The sequence below is a fragment of the Trichomonas vaginalis genome, chromosome I, assembly GCF_026262505.1.
Source record: "Trichomonas vaginalis G3 chromosome I, whole genome shotgun sequence".
NCBI lineage: Eukaryota > Parabasalia > Trichomonadida > Trichomonadidae > Trichomonas > Trichomonas vaginalis.
This window is the reverse complement of record NC_067203.1, coordinates 13,651,535-13,671,595: the sequence shown is the minus strand read 5'-3', so window position 1 is coordinate 13,671,595 and position 20,061 is coordinate 13,651,535. Positions and strand designations below refer to the sequence as shown.

The 20,061-nt window shown below is 33.0% G+C and overlaps 11 protein-coding genes and 1 pseudogene across 12 annotated transcripts, besides 7 other annotated features; 5 read left to right on the top strand and 7 right to left on the bottom strand.

Moving 5' to 3' along the window:
• Positions 1–4: 4 nt before the first annotated feature.
• Positions 5–1,166, top strand: TVAGG3_0981540 (uncharacterized protein; the record flags this gene model as incomplete). Its single annotated transcript, XM_001321025.1, has 1 exon — positions 6–1,166. The coding sequence occupies one exon, from the start codon at positions 6–8 to the stop codon at positions 1,164–1,166; it is 1,161 nt and encodes a 386-aa protein (XP_001321060.1).
• Positions 1,167–1,526: 360 nt separating this feature from the next.
• Positions 1,527–2,450, top strand: TVAGG3_0981530 (STKc Nek2 domain-containing protein; the record flags this gene model as incomplete). Its single annotated transcript, XM_001321024.1, has 1 exon — positions 1,527–2,450. One exon carries the CDS (start codon positions 1,527–1,529, stop codon positions 2,448–2,450), a length of 924 nt encoding a protein of 307 aa, XP_001321059.1.
• Positions 2,451–2,633: 183 nt separating this feature from the next.
• TVAGG3_0981520 (ubiquitin-protein transferase protein) lies at positions 2,634–3,681 on the bottom strand (the record flags this gene model as incomplete). The annotated part of the gene is made up of 1 exon (XM_001321023.1): positions 2,635–3,666. The coding sequence occupies one exon, from the start codon at positions 3,664–3,666 to the stop codon at positions 2,635–2,637; it is 1,032 nt and encodes a 343-aa protein (XP_001321058.1).
• A 1,344-nt stretch (positions 3,682–5,025) lies between these two features.
• Positions 5,026–5,093: a mobile genetic element.
• Positions 5,094–5,131: a mobile genetic element.
• Positions 5,132–5,771: 640 nt separating this feature from the next.
• Positions 5,772–5,808: a mobile genetic element.
• Positions 5,809–5,810: 2 nt separating this feature from the next.
• Positions 5,811–6,147: a mobile genetic element.
• Positions 6,148–6,152: 5 nt separating this feature from the next.
• Positions 6,153–20,061: part of a mobile genetic element that runs on past the window's edge.
• Positions 7,666–8,387, bottom strand: TVAGG3_0981470 (uncharacterized protein; the record flags this gene model as incomplete). The annotated part of the gene is made up of 1 exon (XM_051253955.1): positions 7,666–8,387. A coding segment is annotated over one exon (722 nt), but the record flags the coding sequence as incomplete, so codon positions are not given.
• On the bottom strand, positions 8,666–9,176 carry TVAGG3_0981460 (uncharacterized protein; the record flags this gene model as incomplete). The annotated part of the gene is made up of 1 exon (XM_051253954.1): positions 8,666–9,176. A coding segment is annotated over one exon (511 nt), but the record flags the coding sequence as incomplete, so codon positions are not given.
• Positions 9,683–9,947, top strand: TVAGG3_0981450 (annotated as a pseudogene). Its single transcript has one exon. A coding segment is annotated over exon 1 (265 nt).
• On the top strand, positions 10,116–10,674 carry TVAGG3_0981440 (uncharacterized protein; the record flags this gene model as incomplete). The annotated part of the gene is made up of 1 exon (XM_051253953.1): positions 10,116–10,674. A coding segment is annotated over one exon (559 nt), but the record flags the coding sequence as incomplete, so codon positions are not given.
• TVAGG3_0981430 (organellar and viral DNA polymerase type B) lies at positions 13,719–14,906 on the bottom strand (the record flags this gene model as incomplete). Its single annotated transcript, XM_051253952.1, has 1 exon — positions 13,719–14,906. A coding segment is annotated over one exon (1,188 nt), but the record flags the coding sequence as incomplete, so codon positions are not given.
• On the top strand, positions 15,282–15,467 carry TVAGG3_0981420 (uncharacterized protein; the record flags this gene model as incomplete). The annotated part of the gene is made up of 1 exon (XM_051253951.1): positions 15,282–15,467. The coding sequence occupies one exon, from the start codon at positions 15,282–15,284 to the stop codon at positions 15,465–15,467; it is 186 nt and encodes a 61-aa protein (XP_051079525.1).
• Positions 15,484–16,344, bottom strand: TVAGG3_0981410 (KilA, N-terminal/APSES-type HTH, DNA-binding family; the record flags this gene model as incomplete). Its single annotated transcript, XM_051253950.1, has 1 exon — positions 15,484–16,344. The coding sequence occupies one exon, from the start codon at positions 16,342–16,344 to the stop codon at positions 15,484–15,486; it is 861 nt and encodes a 286-aa protein (XP_051079524.1).
• Positions 17,624–18,562, bottom strand: TVAGG3_0981400 (organellar and viral DNA polymerase type B; the record flags this gene model as incomplete). The annotated part of the gene is made up of 1 exon (XM_051253949.1): positions 17,624–18,562. One exon carries the CDS (start codon positions 18,560–18,562, stop codon positions 17,624–17,626), a length of 939 nt encoding a protein of 312 aa, XP_051079523.1.
• Positions 19,385–19,450: a mobile genetic element.
• On the bottom strand, positions 19,474–19,683 carry TVAGG3_0981380 (uncharacterized protein; the record flags this gene model as incomplete). The annotated part of the gene is made up of 1 exon (XM_051253948.1): positions 19,474–19,683. One exon carries the CDS (start codon positions 19,681–19,683, stop codon positions 19,474–19,476), a length of 210 nt encoding a protein of 69 aa, XP_051079522.1.
• Positions 19,819–19,927: a mobile genetic element.

The following is a 20,061-nucleotide window of genomic DNA, read 5'->3' as shown; positions in this document are numbered from 1 at the left end:
AAAAAATGGAGGAAAATATCGAACAAAAGAAAATTCCTCCGGCTGTTGAAAGGCAACAAAAAGAACTCAATATAGCGGCTAAAAAATTAGTTGATCTTCTTCAGCAATGCTCAAAGTTAGAAGCAAATCTGAAAAATGAAGAGAAAAATCTCAAAGAGAATGGAAGTAAAACAGCTAATCTCAGTGCAGAAGAGAAGAGATTAAGCAACGAACTTGAAATTCAGAAAAAGAAGTCAATTGTTATACAGAAAATTCAAGAATTTGTAGATTTTCACTCAAAATTGGAAGATTCGTTTGCTAGAAAAGACTACAAATCGATATTAGATAATATGAGACAGCTTGAACGTATTGCTCCTACTATTAAACAAGAAAAAGCACTAGAAAATGTCAAAAATGATTCCGCTCAAAAGCTAAGACTATTATTCAACGATATTTTAATTTCGAAAGAAAGATCTCTTACATTTCCATCCGATGAAAAGTTCAAAACTGTTTACAGAACTTTGCTTCATTTTAGTTTAGAACGAGACTTCGTTTTCTACATTGTTAACTTCCTTTCCAACAATCTGTTAAGCGTTCTGAACAATCAAAACTGCAATGTTGTCATCAAAACTCTCGGAAATAAGTCGATAACTCTTATTGAACGAGAAGAACCACATACGCCAACAACATCACTTACAGAATCCTACAAACTAATCAATGAGTTTTCTAAAACTCTTACTTCTGTTGGTTTCCTCCTTCAAAAAAAGGAATTACGACAACTCGGTAATCAAGCAATAGAACTTGGCATTGCGCAGACAGGTGGATTACTTACTGATACAGAAAAGGCTGTAAAACAGCTCTGTAAACTATGTTATATCGATAATATTAATATGAATGAGTTGGCAAAGCAATCAAAACTTCCTCAGACTTTAGAAAAATGCAGGACTATGATGAAAGAAGGAAAATTGTTCGGAGAAGCCGTTGATTTCATGATGTCAATTTTCGAAGGCACTCCGTCGGATGGAATCCTCACAAAACTTTCCATTTTGGCCTTGGTCGAATGGAAAAACGATTCTGAAAAACTTAAAACCGCTTTTCCGATATTTATCGCAATTGGAACTAATGAAGCCATTCAGTGCATGATGATGTTCCAGGAAAGACTCAATGAACTCAAAGCACAAAAATAATTTATTTTCTTTTGTTATTTTTTATTATTATTTTTATATTTTTATAGTAAATTGAAATGTTTATTACAGAAATTTTCTATATATGTTTTATATCTCATAGTCTTGCCGCCAAGCTCTTTTTGTAAACAGAATTGAATAAAATCTTTTAAGAAATCATCTGCGACAAATAATATGTGTTTTATCATCACAGATTTGAATGTGAGATCAAGCTATCTTTAACATTAGGAAAGTTGGAAAAATTAATTCCATTTTGTAGAAATTCGTTAAAAATGTTTTGTTAATTTGGCCCCAAATCAAATAAAGAAGATATTCATTCAACCATTTTGGATTTTATAAATTGTGTACGTTTATAAATTAAAAATGCTTGATAAGTATGAAATAATAGAGAGGCTTGGCCAAGGGTCATTTGGTAGTGTATGTAAAGCAATACGAAAATCAGATCAAAAGGTGGTTGCTATTAAAGAAATAAGCTATAGCCAAATGGATAATAAGAAAAAACAAATGCTAATCAATGAAGTAAACGCTTTAAGAAATATTCAAAATGAACATGTTGTTGGATACTACGACAGAATTGTAGTTAGAGAGAAGAAACTCATGTACATAGTTATGGAATATTGCGAAAAAGGAGATCTTCAGCAGCTTATTAGGAAAACGCGTGCAGATAATGATAGGATTCCTGAATCAGCTATATGGCAAGTCTTAACAGATATGTGTATCGCATTAGATTCATGCCATCCAAAGATGATACATAGAGATATCAAACCTGGAAATATTTTCATTTCTGGCAATGGCCATGTAAAGCTCGGAGATTTCGGACTTGCAAGAGAAATTGAAGATGGTGCAGCTAGTACTTACGCAGGAACTCCCCCATATATGTCACCAGAACTCATTAGCCATCAACCATATGATGAGAAGAGTGACATTTGGGCACTTGGCTGCGTTTTATTTGAATTAGCAGATCTCCACTTGCCTTTTAATGGATCAAATGAAGTAATCACGCAATTGATACAAACTGGTCCACTTAGAAGAATTCCTGCTATGTACAGTGACGACCTTTTCGAGGTTATTCAGTCTATGATGATGAAAAAGCCTCAAGAGCGTCCAACAGTCAAACAACTACTTGAAAACAAGTATGTTAAGCTTTATTTGCAGATGGAAATGATTCTTAATGAGAGAGCTCGTGTTCAAGCAGATACAGCAAGATTAATCAAGAAACAAGAGCAACTAAAAGAAGAATATAACCGCCTCAATCAAAAGGCTGGTCGTGTTTTCTTTAATGAATAAAATATTTATGTGTTTGTTATGAATTTAATAAAAATATTTTATAATAATATTTATGTTTTGCAAACGAACTAGAATAATTTATCCTTTATAAAAGTTAATGAAACGAAATATCATATATTAATGGAAACAAAAAAGAATTAAAATCATAATGAATAGTAAACAAGGTTTTATTATTAAAACAAATCTAAAATTTAACATCTTTATTATCTGGATTCATTAATCCCTCTATATTCATTGTTGTTCGGATTGTTTGGATAAATGGAGAAGATTGCATGATTTCTGGCAACATCGGAGTGAATGACATCTCTTTCACAGCCAGGAAAACAGTATTTTCTGCTCCTCCGTCAGCTGCAACAATTCTAAGAGAATCATCAAACTTTGCTTTGACAGGATGGTCGCGATTCATGCAGACACCATTTCCTAGTTGTCCTGACAAGCCCCATCCCCATAAAAATGCATCTCCTTGGTATGTAATCACTCCATAATGCTTTGTTCCGCAAAATGCAGAAATTGGGGTACCTTGGAAGCCAAAAATCTGTTTCTTAGTACCATTTTCGTATATTTCGTATACTAATGACTTTGTTGTGACGACAACATATCGATCTTCAGATGATGCAACGTGAATGATATCTTTAAACTCAAATTGCTTATCGGAATTATCTGCTTTTATCTGGAATGTATAGTTTTTGAACAAAATTCCTGTTGTATTCTCTGTTAAACAAATAATTTTTGGTTCTTCAGTGGTAACTGGATAATGGATGATGTTTTTGTTCTCAAAGTATATATGTATTTTCTTTTCTGTATCAATTAGGGCATATTTATGACTGTTTGCGAAGGCATCGAGATATTTTATTGAAGAATCTATTGCTAATTGGGTATTTGATAATGAAATGAAGTTGACAGTTCCATCTACCTTCAAATCTAATAATCCGTTTGTTCCTATAACTATTTTATTGTTGTTATCCAAGAAATGATAACTTGAAGCATCTCGTTTTTCTCTGCAAGTGCTCCACCAATATGCTTTATGACTCTTAAGATCAACACATGTGTAGTTTCCATTTGAACTTACGTAGTCAATGTCGTAAATTGATAATGAAGCATCTTCTAAACACTGCAAAATTGGTGTACTAAAGTTACCTATTGATGTGGTATTGAGTAACTGAAATGTACCACAATAATACAAATAAGTAGGTGTTCCAATTTGTTTTCGATCCATTTTTTTACAAAATTGTCACTTTTTTATAAATCATTCATCATAATGAGAGAGATTTAGGGGTTTCTAATGCACTTTCAAAGTCAATGCATTGTCATATATGATTGATTGGTGTATTACCTTTAAAACAATAATGTTTACTCGAGAAATAAGATTATTTATTCAAACATTGGGTAATTTTTTTAGCATTGTGTTTCTTTTTTTATAAATATTTTATGACTGGATACAATCATTGATATCACTATCAAAGAAGTACGTATATTAGGTGTTTGCAAGAAATAAATTTTAAAAAACTCTTAATTTAAAGATAGAACTATAGCATTGGCTAACCTAATCAAGAATAGCCAATTACGTATGGTGTGCAATTTGTTTTTATTGAATTTTATCTGTGGTGCATCAAATCTGTTTCCAAAACTGAAAATATCTGTAATAAGCAGAATTATATATCTAAATTATGATAAAACTTATTGTTTAAATGGATAAATCTATAAATTAAGGCTAATAATGGAAAATTATTGTTCTCAATTTGTTGAATACTATAACCTCGCAAAATAAGAAAGACAGGGGTGATTTGTTTCTGTAATGTTGTATTTATGTGCAGTAGACACAAATGGAAATACACATATAAAAATCAAACTGAAATATTCATAAATATTAAAAACAAAGATTGAAAACATCATGTATTAGTTATAAATTTATATAGTTTTAAATATTTAAAGACGATAATTGCATTTTGCATCGAAAAATTTTTTGGTCAACATTGTTTCATGAAGTTTAGTAACGAATAGCTAGATCATTTATGTACGATTATATTTCTTCAGTTAAAAATGTTGAAAAATAGGTTGGTACCCCATCGCATAGAAAATGAATACTACCAATCTATGGTCAATATCCTAAATACTGATTGCTTTGCATTCATATCTCTTACATTTTCTATACCCACATCACTATTCATTGCTATTCCTATCTTTTTCATTTTTGTTTGTTTCTCATAATTTCTCAAAAAACATGATAACTTGATATTTGTAAATATCATACTTTATAACGTAAATAAGAACTTGACCTATTAAGAAAAGCAGTAATGAAAAGAAAATCTGAAATTCATAAAAATTACAAGTTTCTGATGACAATTAGCTTAATTAAACCAGGTACAAGATTATATAATTGTATTTTCTATCCAATTATCCATATAATATCTTATCCAGAAAAAATAACTTGATCAATACCAAATGATTTTTTAACTAGTAAATAAAGTATTTTCTTTACACACACATTGTATATCATAGTTTTTTTTTTGGTTTCGCAAAACATCCAAAAACAAATATGCTATAAAAGTGACAATTTTAGCAAAACGAAACCCTTAGTTGAAAATATATCATAAAGACTTTATGAATGATAAATTCCTAAAAAACAAGTTAGTTTGTTTCTGATGTTGTAAACAGAAATTCATCAAAAGTGACACCTCAGAAAAGCTAAAATATTGAATTTTTGGAACTTTTGATAGAGCACGTTTTTAAATATTAATTAAAGTAAATGTATATTTTGTAAAGATTCTTTTTAATAAAAAAATAAAATTTTGAAGAAGAACACAAAATCTTCTGAAAAATAATATCACATAAACTCATATTATTTTCTAATATATAACTATTTTATATAAAAATCAAATTCAAGGATCTTAAAAGCGAAGGATAAACCTCAAAATTTACGAATATAATGAGTGGGAATATAATGCTTATCTATCATAAAACCATATGAAATATCATTTTTTGCTAATTGTCGTCAAAAATTAGGCGTAAAGCAAAAATTGATATTTCATATGGTTTTATGATAGATAAGCATTATATTCCCACTCATTATATTCGTAAATTTTGAGGTTTATCCTTCGCTTTTAAGATCATTGAATTTGATTTTTATATAAAATAGTTATATATTAGAAAATAATATGAGTTTATGTGATATTATTTTTCAGAAGATTTCATTCTATATGCCTATGAAAAGTACTCTCAAAACTAACTTTTTCCTAATTATAATTAAATCTAGAATATTGTATTATGCTTAGTATTATTTCATTTTTCTCATTCAATTTAGAATTTACAAATGTCAAAAAATTGAGAGCTGTCACTTTTGATGAATTTCTGTTTATTACACTGAAAATAATAATAATAAAAACCAATTTAGACCCAATAATTTTTGGCGGGATAATTGAGATGTTTAACAAAAACTGAAAGGTGTCATTATTATCTATGACCAACAAGCAACTGACCTAGTCTGGATTACAATATTCGGTTCATCAAACCGCCAATTTGATGAATCAAGCCAAATTGTAACTGACCTAGTCTGGATTACAATATTCGGTTCATCAAACCGCCAATTTGATGAATCAAGCCAAATTGTAACAAACCAGTTGTTGATTGCATGGTATCATTCATCGAACTGCCAATTTGATGAATTACATTTCTTAGTCATCAAAATAGTGGTCATGTTACTATAGTTAGTATACAAGTCTTGGGTATGGTGGCACTGCGTTTCACCTTAACCAATACTTGTGAATTTGACACTTTACAAAACCGTTAACGTAAATTTTACAACACAAACGACAACACTAACTTAACCTTAAATATTTACAAAACCACCACCCACTTCACTTCACTAACGAACTCACTAATGTAAAAATAAACGTTCTCACTATCGTTCTCACTAACAACTTCACTAATGTTCTCATAAATTTTCCTCAATATCTTCATCATCAGTGTTAACCCTATTGTAGTCATACTTGAAGCCATAAACTTTCTCTAACTTCTTAACGTACAATTTACATAACTTACCTTCGTCATCGTATGGTTTAATGATATAACTATTTCTATCTTTATAAACAGTCAATGAAAAGTCAACTGGTCTCGGATGTATTTGAAAGAACATGTTATGCTCAGGAAGGAAGAATAAATGTTTAAATGTATGTTTGTTATACTGTGGAATTCGAATGAGTTGCTTTTGTTCTGTCATTTACATCCAAATAAAAATTTTCAGTAAAATAATAAAATAAATAAAAAATTAATGATATCACCACCCTCACACGTATGAAAACATAGCGCAAAAATAAATTTAGGTGAAGGGTAGATCTAACCTCTTTTTTCACCTACCTTCTTTTCTAACCCGTTGAATTCATTGCTTTATAACTCTCTTCCTTTCTCCAACTCTTCTAACTTCTTCTTAAGTTCAGCAATGTTGTCCTCATGAAGTTTAATCTTTCTCAAAATTCCTTCTTTATCTAATGGTTGCTTTATCTTTCTAAACTGAACTCTACCATCCTTCATAGTATGAACGTAAAAACCTTCTGGAAGCTCCTGATTTAATGTATTCTACCAAAAACTTTTGTTTCATTGCTTCAGTGACTTTAGTCGTCATTTCAATCAAATAAAAATTTTCAAATAAATAAAAATAACGTTATTTTTTCAGTAAGGAAACGCAGGAGTTTTACGATTTATTTGAGGAGTAGGTTCTGGTTTAAATGTTGGAGTCGGTTTAGGAGTTGACTTTTGAACAGGAGTTTGTACTTCCATAGGTTCAGGAGTCATTGAAGGTTTGCTTGTGAAGGCGTTGGTTTTGGCGAAGGTGTTGGAGTTTGTTTAACTTCAGCTACTTCAGTATTATTTATAACATTTGCTTTATTTCTTTTCAACATCATAACTGCTCCTGCTGTAGCTAGCAAACCTAGTGGGAGACCATATTTATATAAGGACTTGACCAAATGCTATTTTTGACAGGAGCTGGTGGAACACCTAACCTTGGTGAGACTGCTCTTTGCCATTGTGCAGCTCGTAAGAAATATTCAATAGGTGCTCCATAATCGTTTGGTAAAGTTTGTTTCATAGATGGTGAAGGTTCACGAGAGCTTGATGAAGAACTCATTTATAAGCTTTAAAAATAAACGTTCATCCTTTATTCCTCACTGTCGTCCGTGCTAAGTTATAGTCGTCAAGTCTTATTATTGGTATGCCTGACTGTCTTACTTGTATTGCAAAGCAACAATCCCTCATAAATCCAATAAGTGGCTTTGGTACATTTTCAGTTGCTAGTTCAATAGGTCCTTTAACAGACAATTTGTATGTTATTGGAGCAGTAGATGTTTGACCTTGCTGGAAGCAAAAGTCCACTTCTGTTGGAAAACCACATAAGAAATGTGTGTTGTCATAGCTATCCCATTTATGTTCCACACTACCATCATCCACCAATGACCTCATAACATCTTCATTAAATCCTATCATATCATTGTTTGTATTGCAAGCGTTCGCAACCATTTCATAAAATACAGGTCCATATGATTTTTCAGGTTCTGCAGGCATATTTCCATAAGCTCCCATGGAAAGCTGAAGATATTTAAACTTAGGGTTCTCAAAATTAACATAATAGTTGTCTTTCTTTCTAAATAGTGCCCAAATACTTTTAACATTAATAGGCGTATAAGCTGCTGTAAATGTTGCACTTGAACTATCTGTATTCTTTGAGAATGAACCGTCCATAGGAATCCAATCCATAACTTTAACAGGAAAACATAAAGCCTCGTTTGTATAATGTTCTACAAGTTCTGTATAAATGTTAGGGTCTAAAGAGAATGACTTTGGATGAATGAAACATTCATTAAAATCCATCTTTGTTCGAAATAGTTGCTGGGTTACAGTTGTAATAGTAACTGTTCCACTAGCTTCTACTGCCTTCGTTATCATAGTGAATGGTTCATTCCATGGAACAAATTTATTTGTCGGTGGATTTGAATCTGAAGCAAATGCAACTTTAAGAGTTGGATTGAAAGCAATGATATCATTTACAGATATAGATGTGCATTGTAAGGCGTCGCTACTGAACTTTACTTTAAGCTGAATGTTTCCTGCAAAAGCTGGAATAAATCGAATAGCTTCTAATGGAAGGAATCTTCTAACAGGAATTCTTAAACGAAGCTTAAAATCAAATGATTTTCCTGCTGTAATTGGACCACTAACAATTTGTCCTGTTCTGCATGTTCCCGAATGACTCCATACATCTTCATGTCGAGTCTTTGAGAAAACATCTACTTTCTTTATTTGTTCGGTAGTTTGTGAGTTTGAAGTTATATATGCTTCTTCTCTTGCGTTGTCTTGAGAATATACGATACGACCATTTGCAAGGATTTGATATCCAGCAACTGCATAGAAAGCGTCATCGAAACCAATCCAAAATCCTGGTGGGTTTGTTTTATTGGAACCTGAACCAATTTCTTTATCTACAATAAATTGACCTTCCATTTTATACGTAATGAATGTATTGTAAAGGTCCAACATATTTTCACCAGGAGGTGAGAGATTGAATGTTACCCATGTGTTATCTTTAGCAGTTCCAGGTTGTGATGGAATCTTTGCGTCAGAATATTTTCTATTAGTGTCACCAATTTGAACTGCATTGTCTATGATATCGAAATATGAGCGAATCTGATGAATATGCTCTGCTGGAGTAAATTCGTTTAACTGTTCGTTCTGCATGTATTTACTTCAGATAAAAATATCTATTTACTTCATTATTCTCACTCTTCTTCTTGGCATTCGTGGTGGAAGTTGTTTCTTGACATTTTCAATGAACTGTACATTCTCTTTTGTCTCAACTTCTTTCACTGGCGGGTCAGGGTTCTTTGACTCGGTTTGTTTTTCAATGAAATTCACGAACTTTGCAATAAGCTCTTGGTTCGTTATTGAAAGTACATCTGGCTTCTTTTCTTCTGTTCTATTGACTTTTCAGTTTGAACAGAAGGTTTTATATGGGCTTCGTGGACTTCACCCTTGCCATGCACCTTAATGTTGTCGCTCTCTGCATTCGCTAATGGAACCTTTCTTTTTCTTACGTATATTTTACCATCTTTACTCTGACTTACGTAATAGAAAGGATGTTGTATTCCTCTTGCGTCATTTAATATAATAGACTCTCGCTCTGATTTTGACAAGCTCATTTTACATCGGTTAAAGTTTTAATTTAGTTTTTTATCTGCAGTCAAATGACTCAGACAAGCCCTACGGACAAGACCCAAGGGGTCATAGATGTTGAAGCATTGAAGAAAGAAATTCGTGAGCAAATTTTATCCGAACTGAAGGAACAAAAACAAGAACAAAAGCCAGAGAGACCAAAGAGAAAACTTAGTGAAAAACAACTTGCTGCATTAGCTGCTGGAAGACAGAAGAACCCACGTTTGCTGGCGAAAAAAGCTAGAGAAGAAGCAAAAGGAAGAACAAAAAGCTAAAGAAGCTGAAGCAAAGAAAGAGTAAATGGTTTATTTTTATCCGAATTAAATGTATAGACAAATACCTTTATCTGTTGCGTTCAGTAGTGAAAACCCTGACGTCAAAATAAAGGGGAACAGAGTAACGTTTAAGTTTCCAACAGACTGGATTGTGAACATAAATGAAGAGAAGTACATTGGCATAACATCTATGTATATAACACGTGCTTTCAGAAAGGTTGACTTTATACTTCAAGTCGAGATAGAAAATGACGAACAGTCTTTAAGCGCCCAAAACATTCACATATACAAATACTTTAAAGACGATACAACATTGTTGCAATGTATGATTTCATTTAATGAGATGTTCGAGAAAAAGTTTAACATTGAAGTACAAACTTTACAGCCTTTACGTGAGTTTCTTGCACAACTGAAAGAAGAAGGTAGTCAGCCACAACTTATAGACTTTCATTATGAATTTAATGAAAATGAAGATGGAACTCATGACTGTCAATTCATTGTATTCTCACCATTCAATGAAGTCGCTAAAAAGAAAGAAAATCCATTACGTATAAGATTTCAAATCTCCGAACCAAGTGATGATTTTAAGAATGTTTTCAATTATGATGCAATGCTTCCGAGGAAAAATGAATTTTCAAAGATTGTAACACCTGGCATTTGGGATAGAAAGCAAGCAATACTTTACTCTAATATAGCCAAAGGCGTTGAAAATGAGTTCATTGGTCATACAAGAACTTCACCACTTCCTAACCCTAAATACTATAAATTAACCGGCTTCAATCGTGAGTTTTGGATAGACATGTTCTCCACTCATGACCATAAGTGCCCAGTGTTCTTACCTCCAGATGGGAAGGACTGTCTCTACATTGAAGCACAACTCTTAAACTCTACCATCGCAGTATTGTAAAATCTACGCTAGCTTTATTTTTATCACGAATGACCTCATTCATGACCTCATTCATGACCTCATTGCTGACAAAAATAAATGACCTCAGAACTTCAACTTACGAATAAAGCTTGTTTTAGTCGTTATTGAAAAGTTGAACTTTTCAGCAAAGCAAGGTTGACATGACTTACATAAGTCGAATGCAATCTCTTGACCGTCATAAAGTGCTTTGTAAAGTTTCATTAAACTGAACTCAGAGTCTTTGTCATATGTTCCAACAGGTATGTGAATGTTCTTATCTTCATTGTAATAGCATTGTATAGCTTCAGGAAACATTTCATTAGCGGTTAAAGCAATAACATCTTGCTTCACGCCTTTCATTCTGCAGTGAAATGCAACTTCATTTAAATCATTCGTGAGTAAGTCTATGTAGGTCTTCTTTCCACAGAAAATACTTTTATAAGCTAAACTTTGTTTTCCAGGTGTTATTTCTGCAAAGTCGCTATGAAATTGACCAAGGTTCTTTCCTATAAGTTCTCTACCGTATCTCTTCTTAAACTCTGCTGCAAGCTTTGGGATGTCTTCATTATATAAGTGCATACTGTCGGTATCCTGGTAAAATATTTGAAGTCCCATGTCCTCTGCAGTACAGAATACTTCATTCATAATACGTTTTGACATAGACAGAATATTAACACCAAGTGGACAGAAGTTAAAGTGTCTGCAAATGCTTTTCGTTAGCTTGAAAATAGTTTTATCTGAACCATCCAAACCTTCGAACTTCACTATATGGTTGTAATTTCTTATAGCATATCTTATAGCATCTTTGTCATCTACTATGGTTATTTTTGACTCAATAGGAGATAGAATAGTTTTGCCATAAATGCTGTTCAGAATGAGTTTTATAATTTCTTGTAAGGGGTTTTCTTCTTTCTTATACTTTAACCTTAACTCAAACAACTTCTTTACTTCATCTCTTATTCTCATATCTCTGTTTCCATCGTAATAGTATCCTTGCAACACTTCACATTTGACACCTTGATATTTTATGAGGTCTTGTAATGTTATATGGTCAACATACATGAGACAGCAAGTGTTTGAACTTCTTGGAACGTTAAGTTCTGGATTTAGTTCAGGGTCGCAAACTATTAAATGAAAGTGTCTGGGTATACCAATCTCTGTTATCTTAATGAGAACAAAGAAGCCAGACATAAACTTTTCACCAATGGGTTCCTTTTGGTCGTCATCGAATAAATGTCTCATGAGATACTCTGTGCTTAACATTTCTTCCTTCAATACTTTTGGAATACCTTCTAAAGTATAAAGTCTTGCTATAGCTGAAGGATATAATGAAACAGTGTCGAAGTCAGCAATGAGTTTCTTTTTGCTCTTTTGTTTCATGTTATCTGACAACATACATCTTCCACCTTGAATGCATCTCGAAATAAATTCTCTTGGTTTATTTGAGAGGTCATAAAGATTTCCATTCGGGAAGTATACTCTGTTCTCAAACAATTTGTTAGCAATAGAACAAATACTAACGTAGTCATAAACGTTTAAATCAAACTCTTTCAATAAGTCATTGCGGAACTTTACAAAACCTTCTCTTAAAATTCTTACATCTTGTTTGCAGTAAAACGTGCTATATTTTTCTAAGTCGAAGTGGTTCTCATCTATTCTGCAACCTTTGATGGAATCTATGTTTTTCATAAATGTATCTGCATCATGGATAAACTTACATGCTTCAGAAATGACACCAGTTCTGTTGTCATTTGCTAACAAAACACTGCTGTAGTAGTTATATGGAAATACTTCTTTCGGGCCAGTTTGTAAATTAAACATAGCAGGAAATAGTTTAAGCTTCTTATTTATAACACTGTAAGAGTCTTTTATAATAATTGCCCGTCCTTTATATAAACCAGTTATTTGCATTGTTCGTGAACCTTTAATGATGGGAGTTCCTTTCACTTCTGTCATGTGTCTTAAGATGAAGTTTATGTCATAACTGAGGTTATGGAAATATATTAAACTCTTGTCAGGAAGTCTTTCCAAAAATTCTGTTGCACAGTTTTGACCCCAAATACTTTCACTAACTGAACCATCTTCACTGTCATAACAGATGTTAAAAGCTTTATGAAAGCCATCCGTACTACACTCAAAGTCAGCAAAGAAAACGTGCTCAGGAATGAATTTACATTTAGCTTTATTTACTTCTTTTGACTCTGCTTTCTTCTTCAGTTGTACACAATACTTTGGAGCATATGTCAAATCTTTAAATGGTGCAAGGTTCTGTTTATATAAGTCAGTCGTATATGTGAAAAGTTCTCCATAAGAAATAGGTTCAAAATATTTGCACTCCCACAATGTTTTCATAACATCCCATAACGGTGTTGTTCTATCATAACGAACTACATATTTATCTTCTCTCTTTGTATATATTTTCATCTGTTTTTCAATGTTCATTCCACCACACTCCTTCAAGATTTCTTTATAGTTTCGAATGAAATATGTTGTCATTGGAAGTCTTTCATTTAGCATGTAGTGGTCTTCAACAAGAAGTAAGTCAATAGTTCTAACAGTTTCGCATTCTTTTGGTATATATCTCTTTATTTCATTATGTCTTGAGTCATTGAAATAACCAATGGTAACATTGAATGCTATACCAGTTGCGTCAGAAATTTCTTGTACTTTACTTTGAGGAAAGTCTCTAACACGAATGACTTCTCTCATGTGGTCAATAGTTTCTTCATTTACTCCAGCCTGAATACAAGCATAAACGAAACAATTGTCCTCTGTCATAAGTGTTGCAGTTCTTTTGTTCAGTTCATTGAAGATTTGGTAGCGTTCAAGATTTATAGGTAATATGCAAAGATACTTCCAGAACTGACCGCTTCTCTTCTTATAAAACTTCTTTTCACCAAGGATTTCATTCCAGAAGTCATCTATATCTTGTTTATCTCCTGTTTGTTTAAGTCTGTTCAATAATCTTTTCTGTCTTTCTGTCAGTGTGCTTTCATCTCTATATGGTCTCTTTTTTGGTTTGCCTTTCTTTACATCTGACATCGTTAAGCCTTCATATTCTGTTAAATCATACATCTTTATTTCGGTAAGATTCTTTATGTTTGTCAAGAAGAAGTCATAGTGCATTTCAACAATACCTGCAGCATTTGCTTCTATCTCTGATATAAAGTTCTCCTTCAAGAGCTGATGTAGTAATGTTCCAATATTATTGAGGTTTAACGTAGAACATTCATACTTTCCACCAAGTTTATAACATACCATCCATCTCTGTTGGGAGTTTATTTTAATTTTCTCTAAGAGTCTCATGAAAACCTTACCGAAATGTTTGTGTAAGTAGTCTCTGTTTGGTTCATCTAAAGCTTCGATGTTAAAGTCAATGAGTCTATTGCCTGACTTCACATTCCTCTTCCTATTTTCTTCATCTTTCTTTAACCATCTCTCACCTTCTTTTGGTTTGTCGTCAATGGAACGAATGACATCGTTAGCTTTGCGAACTTGTTCTATAGCACTTTTAAACATCTCTCTTCTCTGTTGTTTCAGTGTGTCATCTCTCTTTCGTGTTTCACCAACGTTTGCATTTGTTATGTCAAACATTTCTCTTCTTACTTCATGTGGTACAGCTCTTCTTGTTTCACCAACGTTTGCATTTGTTATGTCAAACATTTCTCTTCTTACTTCATGTGGTACAGCTCTTCTTGTTTCACCAACGTTTGCATTTGTTATGTCAAACATCTCTTGACGAACGTCATGTGAAAGAGCTTTACGAGTATGACCAACGTTTGCATTTGTTATGTCAAACATTTCTCTTCTTACTTCATGAGGTATTGAACGTCTATGATATAAGTCAATAGCAACGTCATTTAAAGGAAATGCTCTTGCATGGACTTCGTCCTCGCCGCGTTGCGGCTTTATGAACTCATGAATTCTATCATAACTTATTGCACCATTGTAGTCTTTAATGAAGTCAGCGAGTGCTTTTTTGTTTGTTGTGTAATGCTTTGCAACATCTATATTAGCTTCTGTAAGAAGTTGTTTTATTTCCGAGTGTTCTAACTTAGACAACTTCCGATACATCTTTAGTAGGAAATAAAAAATATTTTTTGAAAAAATTAGATTAGATTTTTTAAGGCTAGTTTTAAAATATTTCGAACATTTTATTTTAATGAAACACATGCAAGATTGCAAGTTCTTTTCATACAATGCTCTCGCTACTGTCATCAAGAATGAGTTCAATGGTGCTTCAAACGTCAATGTTATCTTTAACAAGAAGTTTGTGAAAAATCTAAGTTCGGTCAGTATGTCAGACCATTAGCTATTGTCATTGACCGCAAACGTTATACTTCACAAGAGTTAGCAGTAGTTTTGAAACAAAAGAGTATCTTCGTGAATGTCAAAGATACTCATTATACTATTATAAAGAACTCCAACATTGACTTCTTCAGTATTGCTATGAATCTTTCCGAACAGAAAGAATATAAGAAGGGTGAAACAAATGTGAAATATTATCCTTCATCTCTGAAGACAATAACGAACAAAGATGTTATACAAAAGTTCTTACCAAAGGTTGAAGAAGCTTCTATTGACATTGACGAAGGAAGTGAAATGGTTGAAGAAATTGACCCTGACGTCATTTAACCAAAAATATATTTTTTTATTCTTCCTCTTTGAAGTTATCGAAATATTCTGTTATTTTTTCCTTCAGTAATGTTAAGTCTTCTTTGAATGTAAGTATTGTGCAACCTTTGATGTCATAGTGTGTTTGAGGTAACGTATCTTGAACTATTTGTTTCACATCTTCATTCGGTGTCATTGAAATCGGTAAGTTTTCACGATAGAACCAGTTTCTGTCAGATTTATATATTTTAGCAAGGTCGTAAAAGCTTTTGTTGTTTCTTCTGACTAAATGCAACATAACCATATCTCTGTCTTCTTCATTCTCCAACTCTTCAGTATAAATCATATACTTATAGTTCTTTTCCTTTCCTTTTGGTACTGAACGCGGTATTCTTTTCTGTATGCTTTTGTCTTTGGATTCAATGACTTCATCTTTTGCATGAAGTTTCTTTTCCATATCTTCACGTTCTTGTCTATGAATTTCGTCAAGAAGTTTACAAACATACCAAGCATAACGAGGTGAAGCCCACATTGCTACAGCATTTACGAGAAGTCTATGAACATAATATCCTCTCAAACCGTTTGGCAATTTTTCACGATTTTCATAGAGTTTTGGCGACTGGGATTTTTTACCTACTCGCTGTTCTTCACTGTTTTCAGAAAAAAGTACGTCTCGCTGTGCTTCATTTAATAGTTCTTGTGTGCTTTGGTTCCTAAACCAGTCTTTAGGAAGTTTAGTATCTGGAGCATAACATGCTGTCAAAATACTTTGCATTTGGTACATATCGTCTTTGACTGAACGAATGAGTCTCAATTGTTTGTTATACTGTATGTATTCATATTCTTCATTTATGACTTCATGAACGATAGCAGTTGTTGTGTTCTCTAATGTTGACATATCTGTCCTTACATACAGGATAAAAAAATAAATAAAATAAAAACTAACTTTATTTTCTGACTTTCACAAAAGACCAAAAATAAACGCTTTACATGTATTTTTCAGCAACTTCGTCAAATAATTTTATAGCTTTATCTATCTCATCTACTTCAAACGTTTCTTTACCTTTCGTGGGAGCACCATAAATTTTCTCAAACTTTTCAAGTAGTTCTGTTTCAGCAGCTCTCATATCGTTAACGAACACAACCTTAACTCTATTGACTATACTGTCATATCTTTGAGTTATATTATATGTTCTTCCTATCTTATATCTCTTTGTATTGAAGTCCTTCGGTTTCTGAACGATGTAAAGTAAGCCTTCACTGCAACGTTCCGTATCGAATGAACCATATGTTATGAAGTTATATCCAACAACTGGGTCTAACCATAACAAAACTATTGGTATAAGACTTTTGTCTATAAGATATGCTGTAGTTCCATAGAATTTTACCGATATCATAAGCTCAGGATTTCTTGTCAAAATTTTCTGACTAGAAGCAATTCTAACCCAGTGGTTTGTTTTCTTTTCAAATGGAGATAAAATGTCTGACAAAGAATATTTGTTGTATTTCTTTGAGTATCTTACGTTTAAATCACCAATTCTAACCAATTTGGTGTCATTGTCTATCTTTTTAACTGTTTCAAACTCAGTGTTTGTCATATATGTTCTTACATACAAGATAAAAATTTTTCTTAGAAAAAAATTAGCGTTATTTTTTCTATCTTAAGGAAATTCATGAATTTTGGTCATTTTTCAGCAAAAATATATTTTAGGGTAGAAGGTTAGATCTAACCTGTTTTCTAACCTCTTTTCTCACCTCAGCCGCTAAGCGGCGAGACCCAAAGGGTCTTGAATTTTCATGACTTCTTCGTACATGTTTTGTCAAGACTTCATCGTAAATGAATTTTCATGATTTCATCGTAAATGAATTTTCATGATTTCATCGTAATGAGCGTAAATCAGACAAAAATATATTTTAGGGTAGAAGGTTAGATCTAACCTGTTTTCTAACCTGTTTTCTACCCCAGTTATTTTATAAGCGTTTTACATGGTAAACGTTATTTTTGGAATTTTGTGAAAACTCAACGGTTTGACACAAGCCCTAAAAATTATTTTACTCAGAATTTTGGTCATTTTTCAGCAAAAATATATTTTAGGGTAGATGGTTAGATCTAACCTCTTTTCTAACCTCAGCCGCTAAGCGGCGAGACCCTTTGGGTCTTTTCTACCCCAGTTATTTTATAAGCGTTTTACATGGTAAACGTTATGAATTCGTGAGACTCTAAACAGTTTTGTAGCTTCTATTTCTTCACGAAGGATATCGAATGTTTTAACTATGCCGAAAGTTTCTTTATATTTCTTCTTGACGTCAGATAGAAGGAAATCGTCAGCAGTTGGATAGTTTTTGTTCAGAAATGTTAACATGTCCATTTTATTTTCTGCTGGCTTTTCTGCTTCTTTCTTTAAGTCAGCATAGTCGTTTCGCATTCTTTCTATCTCTTTGACGGAGTAGTTATATTTCCTAATTGCTGCTTTACATTTAGAACATTGCGGATTCATTTTTGCGTTATACATTGAAACCTTACCTGCTAAAACAACCAAGGCGTCAATTGCTCTCTTCATCTCAAACATAGCGGGTCTTATCTGTTCATTCCATACCTTACCTCTTCTATCTTTATCTCTTATCTGCCATACACATTCAGCAACTAATGAAACAAAGTTATCGTAGGTCTTAAACTCCCCGGATTTATATATGTCAGAAACATTCTTATATACCATGTCGCAATCTTTGTCCATAACCTTATGGTTGCAATGAAATCCTAGAAACTCATAGTTTACCTTTCGAATGAACTTCTTTATTTCTACTGAGTCAGTTGGTTTCACTTCTATTTCATCGAATTCAGGAATAGTGAGTTTTTGTTGCTGAATTTCAGGCAATTTGGGTAAATGGTCAATAATGTCCTGCATTTCATAAAGATACTGTTCATTTGTTTCATCTTTCGCACTACAGTTTAAATTAGATGTTAAAAGTTCTTGCTTTATCTTCTGGATTTCTGTTTCAAAAGTATATGAAGAAGGAATGAAGCTTTTCATTTCTACTAACATAGATGTTGGATTCATGACTAACGAGTTTGGTGAAGTTGTTTGAATTGTTGTTGTGCCGATTGTTGAAATCATGTCTTTTATACAAAATAAAAAAATAAAAAAAAATAAAACTAACTTTATTTTTTATTTCGGGAAAATTCATGACAAATTCAAGAGACCCAAAGGGTCTGAGCCGCTATGCGGCGAGGGTAGAAAAGAGGTTAGAAAACAGGTTAGATCTAACCATCTACCCTAAACATTATTTTTGTGCTATGTTTTCTGTATAAAATTCATGAAAATTCAAGAGGGTAGAAAAGACCCAAAGGGTCTCGCCGCTTAGCGGCTGAGGTTAGAAAAGAGGTTAGATCTAACCATCTACCCTAAACATTATTTTTGGTCATGGACTTCGTCCTCGCCGCTTCGGTCTGAAAGACCTCAGGACTCAAAGAGTCCGTTTGCGTCTTTATGTTAAAATAAATGGTACCATTAATAATACATGACTGTTCTCATTCATGTCTGATTTACATCTAATGAAAAAGTTTAGAAGAATTTTCTTATTCTTTCTGGCATATTTTTGTCTTTCCAGTACTCCCGCTCTAATGGTCCCAGATGTGTTGGCTTCGACTCTCTCAAGTTCTTAGATGGTATAACATCTTCAACGCCTCCTTCATATCTTACTTTATAAGTGTCATCGTTTGTGTTATAGCCAAGTATTTTAATAACCACTCCTCGCTTTGCTTCGTCAATGGTTTCAGCAAGTTTGCCATTACTACTTTCAACTAATTTATGACGAGGATAAAACGCTATGGAGTCGTCAGCAGCTTTTATAAGATATCCATTACCTTGCGTAGAGTCTATGATATAATAGTTTCTACTTAACCTTAAACGTTTCTTTGTCAACGGTTTGTCGTCAAGTGTTATATACGAAAACGATAAAAACGGTTTGACAGAAAAGTGACAACTTTACGTGTCAAAAATAGAAAAAGTGACATTTATTCGTAATATTAAAATGAATCATCATAATCTTCTTCATAAGGGTCTTCATAATCTTCTTGATATTCTTCTTCATATTTTAGTTCGTATTCTTCTTCTTCATTACTATCTTCTTCTATTTCAACCGGATTCGCCTTATTTTTTTCTTCTTCAACTTCCTCGCCTTCTTTTTCCCATTCATCTTCTTCGCTTCCTTGGAGCTCTGGCATTTCATTGGCCATAAGTGAATCTGGAAGAAAATCTTGAGAGATATTATTTCATACAATACTACTCTCACCCTCCAATTCCCAGCCAAAATGGCTAAAAATTGCCCGCAATGTGAACAATTGCGGGCAATTTTTAGCCATTTTGGCTTGGAACTAGAGCCTGCGAGGTACATGGATAGTATCAGTACCTCACAGGCTCTAGTTCTCTATATGGCGCCGAGAAATTTTGGTGAAATGTGGTCGCATTTCACCAAAATTTTTTCGGCGCCATAGGATGAATTGGAGGGTGAGAGATATTATTTCATACAATACTACTCTCACCCTCCAATTCCCAGCCAAAATGGCTAAAAATTGCCCGCAATGTGAACAATTGCGGGCAATTTTTAGCCATTT